This window comes from Notamacropus eugenii, chromosome 1 (genome assembly GCF_028372415.1).
Source record: "Notamacropus eugenii isolate mMacEug1 chromosome 1, mMacEug1.pri_v2, whole genome shotgun sequence".
In the NCBI taxonomy this organism is placed as follows: domain Eukaryota; kingdom Metazoa; phylum Chordata; class Mammalia; order Diprotodontia; family Macropodidae; genus Notamacropus; species Notamacropus eugenii.
In genome coordinates, this window is record NC_092872.1 from 444,122,778 (window position 1) to 444,132,863 (window position 10,086).

Consider the following 10,086-nt stretch of genomic DNA (forward strand, 5'->3'; position numbering starts at 1 on the left):
ACAACTAAACAGTTCCTGACCTTGTAGAGATCATAGTCTGGTATATGGGTGTGGTTGTAAGTAATTATAATGTGAAACAAAACATAGGAAATCCATAAAATAAACCAAAGATCTAAGATTGTTCATATGAAAATTGCTTGCAGGCTGTGTACTGAAGGGAGGAATACACTGAACTGTAAGCGTAAGATTTGACTACATGTGAGTCATGCTTGTACAGTTTAGAGCAATGGAATACTAGTCTCATTGGACTGTTCTAATAAGAAAATGCTACAAAACCATAGACTTAGAAAGGCTATACATTCATATGCAGCCTCATGTATCAGAAAGGGCGCTGGACACAGAGTCAACACATCTGGGTTGGGCCCTCACCTTTGCCACTCACCACCTGGGTGTCCATGAGAAGTTCCTTGAACCTCTTTGTTTCTAGTTCCTTATCTATGAAATGAATCAGTTAACAAAAATGACTTCTCAGATACCTTCCTACTCTTATCTTTTTTGGTTGTATGATAACATACAGAACATAAAAGACATCATCTCTACTAAACATTAAAACTCCTGTTTAATATTATCTTGAATTTGTCCTTATTACTTCAGTACAATGTTCCTAAATTATTTTATTTTTAAAATTACTTTGGTTGCATTGTTAAATACTTTCAAATTTTATGTAAGAAATGTTTTACAATCATTTTTTTAAAAATTTTGAGTTCTAAATTCTTTCCCTCCCTTTGCATCTCTCCACCTATGAGAAGTCAAGCAATTTTATGTAGATCATACACATGAAATCATACAAAACACATTTTCATGTTTTCCGTATTGTCAACAAAAACACAAGCAAAATAAAACAATAAAATAAAGAAAGGAAAAATATGATTCAGTCTGTGTTCAGAGTTTATGTTTTCTCTCTGGGGGTGGATAGCATTTTTCATCATGGGATCTTTGCAATTGTCTTGGATCTTTCTCCTGATTAGAGTAGCTAAGTCTTTCTTAGTTTATCATTCTTATAATATTGCTATTACTAAGTACAATGTCTTCTTGGTTCTACTTGCTTTACTTTGCATGGGTTCATGGGAGTCTTCCTAGGTTTTTCTGAAACCATTCTGCCAATCAGTTCTTATAGCACAATGATATTTAATCATAAGCTTAGTATATAATTCTTTCTGTGAATTCTCAATGGATGGATATTCCTTGGATTTCCCATTCTTTGCCATCACATATGCAATAAAAGCTTCTATTAGCAGTTTTTGTACACCTAGATCATTGCCCCTTTTTTCTGATCTCTTTGGGATACAATTCTAATAGTGATATTTCTATGTCAAAGTTTTGGGGTTAGAGTTAGGGATAGGGGTTAGGATTAGGGTTAGCTTTTTGAGAGTCATCTAAATTGTTCTGCAGAATGGTTGAACTGATTTAAAACTCTACCAACAATGCATTCATATCCAATTTTTCCACATGCCCTCCAGCATTTGTCATTTCCCTTTTCTTTCCTTTCAGCCAGCCAATCTTAGAAGTGTGTGCTGGCATCTCAGATTTGTCTTGATTTGCATTTCTCTTCTCAGTAGTGATATAGTGCATTTTTTTTCCTGTCACTATTAGTAGCTTTGTTGTTCTTCAGAAAGCTTATTGTTGGTATCCTTTGACCACTTATCAATTAAGGAATGGCTCTTCTTTCGTAAATGCAGCTTGGTTCACTATATATATGAGAAGTGAGGTCTTTATCAGAGACATGCTGTAAAATTTGTTTCCCAGCTTTCTGATTCATTCCAATCTTGGTTGCATTGGTTTTGTTTGTGCAAAAACTTTTGAATAATATCAAAACTATTCATTTTACATCTTATAATACTCTTTGTCTTCTTTGGTCAAAAATTCTTCCTTTCTAAATAGATCTGACATGCAAACAATTTCTTGCTCTACTGATGTGCTTAAGCTATCAACCTTTATATCTAAATCATGCACCCATTTTGTTTTTCTTTTGATAAATAGTGTAAGATGTTAATCCATACCTAGATTCTGCCCTACTCTTTTCCAGTTTCCCCAAAAGGTTTCAACAAATGGTAAGTTCTTATCCAGAAACTGAGGTCTTTGTCTTTATCAAATAGTAGACTGCTATGATCATTTACCACTGTGTCTTGTGTAACTAATCTATTATACTAATCCAACACTCAGAATTGAGAAATTTCTAAGTTTACACCTATTTTTTCATCTTTTTGATTTTATCTGTTTTCAGTGTTCTGCAATCACTTCCATATATCTTAGATTTTTCCCTTGCCTTCCCCCCATTACCCGTACCTCCACACTCTCTCCCTGCAATGGCATGCAGTTTTATATAGATTCTACACATACATTGCTATTAAATACATTTTCACCTAAGTAATGTTGCATAGAAGAATCAAAATGAATGGGAGAAACCGTAAAACAAATTTACATATAATAGAAAAGAAAATGATCTCCTTCATTCTCAGATCAAATTTCATAGTTCTTTCTCTAGATGTGGAAGGCATTTTGCCATAAGAGGCCACTGGGAATTTTTTAAGTCCTTGCATTGCAATGAAGTTCTAAGTCTGCCAGAATAAATCCTTGCACACTGTGGTTGTTGCTGTGTACAAAGTTCTCCTGGTTCCGTTCCTGTCTCTCAACATCAGGTTATATAAGTCTTTCCGGGCCTCTCTGAAGTTTGTCTGTTCATCACAGACACAATAGTATTCCATTGCCTTCATATACCACAATTTAATCAACCACTCCTTAACTGATGGGCATCTCCTTGATTTCCAGTTTTTGGCCACCAAAAAATAGTGCTGCTATAAATATTTTTATACATGTGAGACCCTTTCCCATTTTTGTGATCTCTTGGGGATACAGTCCTAGAAGAGGTATTGCTAGGTCAAAGGGTATAAACATTTATGTAGCCCTTTAGGCAAAGTTTCAAATTGTTTTCCAGAATGATTGTATCAGTTGATAGCTACATCAGCACTACATTAGTGTTCTAACTCTCCCACATCTTCTCCAACATTTATGATCATCCTGTCTTTTCATGTTGGCCAATCTGATGGGTGTGATTTGGTATTCCAGAAGTGTTTTGATTTGCATATCTCTAATCAATAGTGATTTAGAGCATTTTTTCATATTACTATCGATATCTTTATTTTCTTCCTCTGAAAACTGCTTGTTCATATGCTTTGTCCATTTATCCATTGGGGAATGACTCGTATTCTTGTACATTTGACTCAGTTCTCCATATATTTTAGAAATGAGGCCTTTATCACAGACACTAGGGGCAAAAATTCTTTCCCACTTTTCTGCTTCCCTCCTAATCTTGGTTGCATTGGGTTTGTTTGTGCAAAAACTTTTCAATTTAATGTAATGGAAATTATCCATTTTGCACTTCACGTTTTCTATTTCTTGTTTAGCAAAAAAATCTTCCCTTCTCCACAAGTTGGTTAAATACACTATTCCTTGCTCCACTAATTTGTTTATAGTATAAATCTTTATACCTAGATCACATACTCATTTGGACTTTTTTCTTGTGTATGGTGTCAGGCATTAGTCTATGCCTAGTTTCCATCACACTATTATCCAGTTTTCCCAGCAATTTTTGTCGAACAATGAGTTCTTACTCCAGATGTTGGGGTCCTTAGGTTTATCAAACAGTAGGTTGCTATATTCATTGAGAACTGTGTCTTGGGTATCTAACCTATTCCACCCTTCTCTTTCTTAGTCAGTACCAGTTGGTTTTGATAATTACTGTTTTATAATACAATTTGAGACCTGGTGGAGCTAGACCACTTTCCCTAGCATTTTTTTTCATTAGTTCCCTTGATATTCTAACCTTTTGTTCTTATGAACAAATTTTGACATCACTTTTTCTAGCTCTCCAAAATAATTGTCTGTTATTTTTATTGGTATGACACTGAATAAGTAAATTAATTTAGGTAGAATTGTCACTTTTATTATATTGGCTCAGCAACCGATACTTTTCTACTACTTATATTTGGCTTTATTTGTGGGAAAAATGTCTTGTAATTGTGTTCATATATTCCCTGCCTTTGTTTTGGCAGATAGACTCCAAAATATTTTATAGTGTCTACCCAGCTTTAAATGAGATTTGGCTTTCTATCTCTCAGTGTTTGGCTTTGTTAGTGATATAGAGAAATGCAGAAGGTTTGTGTGGGTTTATTTGGTAATCTACAACTTTGCCCAAGTTGTTTATTATTTTAAGTAGTTTTTTTACCTGATTCTCTGGGATTCTCTAAGTATATCATCATATCATCTGCAAAGAGTGATAACCTAGTTTTTTTCTTTGCCTATTCTAATTCCTTCAATTATTTTTCTTCTCTTATTGCTACAGCTAATATTTCTAGTACCATATTAAATAATAGTGGTGATAATGGACATCCTTGTCTCACCCCTGATCTTATTTGAAATGCATCTAGGTTATCTCCACGGCATATCATACTTGCTGAATGTTTTAGGTAGATACTGCTTATTATTTTTTGGAAAATTCCATTTATTCTGATGCCCTCCAGGGTTTTCAATAGGAATGGGTATTATATTTAGTCAAAAGCTTTTTCTACATCCATTGAAAAAATCATTTGGTTTCACTTAGTTTTGTTGTTGATATTGTTGATATTTGGGTTCTCTTAGTTTTGTTGTTGATCAATAATGTTAATAGATTTCCTAATATTGAACCAGCCCTGCATTCTTGGTATAAATCCTACCTGATCATAATGTATTATTCTGGTGATAAATTGTTGTATTCTTTTTGCTAAAATCTTATTTAAAATTTTTGCATCTATATTCGTTAGAGAAATCAGTCTATAATTTTCTTTTTTCTGTTTTGGCTCTTTCTGGTTTAGGTATCAAATCCATATTTGTGTCGTAAAAAGAATTTGGGAGGACTCCTTCCCCAATTTTCCCAAATAGTCTATATAGTTTGGGAATTGACTGCTCTTTAAATGTTTGATAGAATTTACTTATGAATCCCTCTGTCCCTGGAGATTTTTTTCCTAGTGAGTTCATTGATAACTTGTTCAATTTCTTTTTCTGAGTTGGGGTTATTTAAGTATTCAACTTCCTCTTCTGTTAATCTGGGCAATTTATATCTTTTTAAATAATCATTCATCTCATTTAGAGTGTTGTATTTATGGATATATAGCTCAGGCTATGGTGGTAGATGCAATAACAAAGTCAGGATGGTTAAAATTATATGAGGGTTGGAAAAGGTGTAAAGGCAAGAGTGTCATGTGTGAAATCTGAAATAAATGAGGAATCAAATGTTCACGTTAAGTATATAGATTTATTAAGAAGTGTAGTCAATTGTGTAACCAATAGGTATCAGGCATCCTGAGGTTGACACTGGACCATCAATAAAGAAAGAGATTGTTTTTATGTATCAAAATTTTACAATAAACAAAATAAAAATATGAAGTAAAATTAGGTAACTTCATTTCTAATTAGAGGAAAGATTGGGGGCCTTGCATGTTGAAAGGTGAAGGATCAATAGGTTAAATTTTCTGAAATCAGAAAAAGAGATCTCTTGTCTCCCCAAATGTCTATATTCAGTCAAAGGAACATGGAAACAATAGCAGATTGACCAATATGGGACCCATTTCAAGTTAAGATGCATTGGTTACTTGAGATGTATCACTGTGAGAAAACTTCTTGCATCAGTCCTCTGATCTGACTACATTTATGATAAGTATAGCCTACATCCTTTGGCAGAGGTGTCTCAACATCCCAGACACTCAGAACTAGGTTCAAACAATGCAATAAAGTTTCCTCACAATTCCCCTAATTGAAGAAAGATTTCTCACAGAAATTGGACTAGGTCTGTAATTGAATAGAAAGGGGACTGATCCAGAACATAGTCAAAAGATTGTGTCAGTGTGCTTCACTCAATTTTAACCATGACCTCAATGGCCACCACCAAGGAAGAGAGCAAGTAGGTGGTACCACTGATAGTCTTCACTCAGCTCCCAGTCTTACTGAGGTCTGGTTCTAGAGTTATCTTTTACAATTTCCATGTTACACTCTCTATTTCTATGTCCTAATACCAGGCTATTTCTTAGTAACTCCCTCATTTGAGGTCATGAGAGAATTGTGGAGGTTTTAAAACAGAAAACCAGATGGAAACAAAAGTCACTCTATTGGTTTCCAGCAATGATCATAATAATTGTGTGAATAATCATGGGTGTCATTTCCCTCACATCTCAACACTCATGGAATTATCAACATTGTCTAGAACCAGACCATGTTTCTGTCTTGAACCAAGAGGGTTCTTATTTATTTCTGATTCTTTTTTCTTCCAGCAGTTGGTAAATCAGCATGGAAAGAGACAATGAGAAAAATTTGTCTGAATTCCTCCTCCTAGGGCTTAACTGTGATAAGACATATAGCTGATTCCCTAGATTGCATAAATTCCTAGAAGCACCTCCCCCTGCTACTGGAAATGTGAATGTATCCACAAGCAGTAAAAGTTATTTGTGCTGCTGTAATCTGGTTCTCACTGTCCTTGTGCTGCACTGTATGAGCTAAGACATTGTATGGGCTGTATACAACCAAAGTAGAAAACACACTATTAACAGTATCATGCAATTAAAGCAAAAAGGAACCTTACAAGTCATCCATTCCAACTGTTTCATTTTACAAAAACGGACATTGAGGACTCAGCTGATTAAACCATTTGTTCAAGGTCAGATAGATCATTGATAGTTGGAAGAACTCACATCTAACTACAGTGTACTACCTCCATGTGTATTGCTCTTTCCCCTATATTATGCCATCTCTCTCCTGTAAAAGGCTCTTCCATTATTTCTGGATTAAAACACTATTACCTGAACATCAATGCAAGCTTTTGGGAAGAGGCATCAATTTCATTTCAGGAGACCTGGCACTTCCTATATAAAGAATGTATTGTCCTTGAGGACAAATGACTGTTTTGTATTTTTTCCTTGTATTCCTAGTACCTAACAGTGTCTTAGACATAAGGGATGCTAAAAATGTTCTGTAAATTAAAATAACCTTGGGAAAACTATGTGAGCTATTCAAAAATAAAGTTTCCTCATCTCTAAAGAATTTCTGTTTCCATCAAGAAAACACCATAAACTCCATAAACAGTGGCTTGTGAACCAATTGAGTTTTTCTTTCAATTCGTGTGAGTGATCTGTCTACCACTCAAGAGCTCCACCAATTCCAGCCTTTGTCATAGCCAAAATTCCTTCATGATGTGTGATGAATTTTCTATGTAGGATTTAGGTAGAAATGTGGAAAAATAAGCTTAAGTTATGCATATTTTTATGAATTGTAGAATGAGTAGACAAAATTATAATTCCATGTACTGAGTAAAATTAATTCATGAGTCTGGTTACAAAGGAAAAGAGAACATTCCTCTACTAAGGACTTTCTTCAAAGCCCCACTAATATCTCTGTTTCTCAGACTGTAGATGAAGGGGTTCAGCATGGGAGTCACCACCGTATACATCATAGAGAAAATGATGTCTTTGATATTAGAGTTGCTGGAGGAAGGGAAAAAGTACTGGCAAATGATTGTCCCATAATATAATGACACCACAGAGAGGTGGGAACCACAGGTTGATAAGGCTTTACAGATCCCCTTGGTAGAAGACATTTTCAAGATAGTGGCAAGAATACGGATGTAAGAGACAAGGACACATGTAAATGGCACTATAATTATTGCTACTCCAACAGTGAATATCAGTAGTTCATTAAGGGAGATATCTGAGCAGGATAGCTTGAGCAAAGCACCCACATCACAGAAGTAATGGGCTATGGTGTTGTCTGCACAGAAGGAGAGTCGGACCAGAGGAATGGTGTGGATCAAGGAGGAGGCAAAGTTGACTGTCCAGGACCCAACCACCAGTAGGATACATAGTTCCTTGCTCATGAGAGTGGTATAGTGGAGAGGGTGGCAGATGGCAACATAGAGATCATAAGCCATTGCAGTGAGCAACAAGTTGTCAAGATCAGCAAAGAATATGAAGAAATACATCTGTGAAATGCAGCCATTGTAGGAAATGGTCTGGCTTCCTGTCTGCATATTTACCAGCATTTTTGGGGTAGTCACTGATGAGACACAGAGATCAGTAAAGGCCAAGTGACTAAGGAAGAAATACATAGGGGTATGTAGGTGAGGGTCTAATCTAATCAGCAAGATGATAAGCAGGTTCCCAAACAGTGTGGTGAGATACATACTCAGGAATAGGACATAGAATAACCCCTGTTGCTGTGGTCTGATGGGAAGTCCTAGGAGGAGGAATTCAGAGACATTTGTCTCATTGTCCCTTTCCATGCTGTTTTAGTAACTGCTGGAAGAAAAAAGAATCAGAAATAAATACCACTGGGTCACAAATATCCTAGTGTACTGAATATGCTAGACTTCATACACATCCATCATAAAGACACAAATATTTAGATAAGATTTAGAATACAGAGTCTAAAATGTTAGTGTTATAAAGGACCTTAGAACACAAAGTGTTAGAACAAAAAGGAGCTTTAGAAGTGACAATGGTAGCACTAGTACATAAAATGCTAAAGATGGAAAGTACCTTGGAGTATAGCCAGAACAATATTCTATTTGGATAAAATCATAATCTACAATGTTATAAAATAAAACATGTGCTGTTTGAATTAGAAGTGACTTTACATCATATAATGTTACACCATGGAATCCATGGACTCTATTCATCCTATTACAAAATACTGCCTTTGTAATCTACCTTTAGAGAAAGAAAATAGGATTTGTGTTGTTTTCTTTTGTAGTTCAGTTTCCCAGGCTCCCAGGAAACATCTAAAGGACTGATCTCCTTTGAACTCTGATGGCTAACAGCTATGCTGAGTCATGTAGGTTTTCTATCTTCTGACTCTGAGTCAATCTAGAAATGAGACCTTGTCATATATCCTGGGAGGTTTGCGCTTAACTTTGGGAGGTTTGCTTATGAGAAGGAACTTTTGATTCCCTAGAAGGGACTCTAAGTAGCCATTTGTTAAGAGGCCCTAGACTACTCAAAGTTTTGTGCTCTCCCATCTCTCCCATTTTAGTGGTGTATGTAGGTGGTTGCATTACTTTGTTCAGACACTAAGAACCCTATCTCTTGAATCTATGTGCTAATTTACCTGCTTGTATTTACTGTTTTCTAATAAAAGTAAGATTGTTGACCCTTTAAAAGTTTCTTTCCTTTAGCAAACCAGATCAACAAACCTGTGCTACCAGTTCATGCTGGGTTTGCTAGCATGCTTGCTAATACATCTACCAGTACAGTCATTGTTCAACAAGTTTCCCTCTTATTCAGAGACAAAAATTGTGCTGCTATGACTGTCGCTGGGTGGATATCACACGAATTCTCCATTCAGAGTCTATAGGGAGAGAGGAGGATTTCTCAAACACCTTATTCCCCTCTCCAAAGTACCGTTCCTTATAGATAACATACAGTCCTACATATCTTCATACTATATATAGAGATGGAAGAGACCTCTGAGATTATTGAGTACATACTCTTCATTTCATAGTTTAGAAAATGATACTAAAACAAATAATCCATATATACATGTGCTATTGATACCTATTTTGACAAGAAGAAAATCTAAGGAGAGGTGCCTGTATATGAACCTTGGCATCAAATTGATTCTGTGATCAATTATATTTATTTTGTTTTGTGTCTTATACTTCATCTAAAGTTCCCCCACAGTAGCTCATTATTGTGTGGAAGTGCCCCTGGATTGCTGGGCTATGCAATGCATCACAAGCACTCATAGGCCCTGTCAAACTGAGAAGACTTCATATGTGGGCCCTGTGATGACTAAATGTAATTACTGGTGGTACTAAGCCATCTGACCAAGATTCAGATGTGACAAAGGCAGGGCACTCTTCCCCTAGCCAGCCTGGATATGGGTGCTCTACTGATTATTTCTGTTATACTGACAGATCATCAATGATGCATATCTCCAAATGACTCTAATGTGAATGTCAGAGCCAAAGATTAACTGAACTTCCTTACTTCTGTCCTTTGTGATAGCACGGAAATACATAAAAAGACTACAACTTATTATTGACATTATTCGCGCATAAAGATTTTC

At 35.7% G+C, this 10,086-nt stretch overlaps 1 protein-coding gene across 1 annotated transcript; it reads right to left on the minus strand.

Moving 5' to 3' along the window:
- Positions 1-7,357: 7,357 nt before the first annotated feature.
- Positions 7,358-9,228, minus strand: LOC140518256 (olfactory receptor 1J4-like). Its single transcript, XM_072630233.1, has 2 exons — positions 9,221-9,228; positions 7,358-8,303 (listed from the first exon to the last, which is right to left on the minus strand). Exons 1-2 carry the CDS (start codon positions 9,226-9,228, stop codon positions 7,358-7,360), a joined length of 954 nt encoding a protein of 317 aa, XP_072486334.1.
- Between the last annotated feature and the right edge of the window lie 858 nt (positions 9,229-10,086).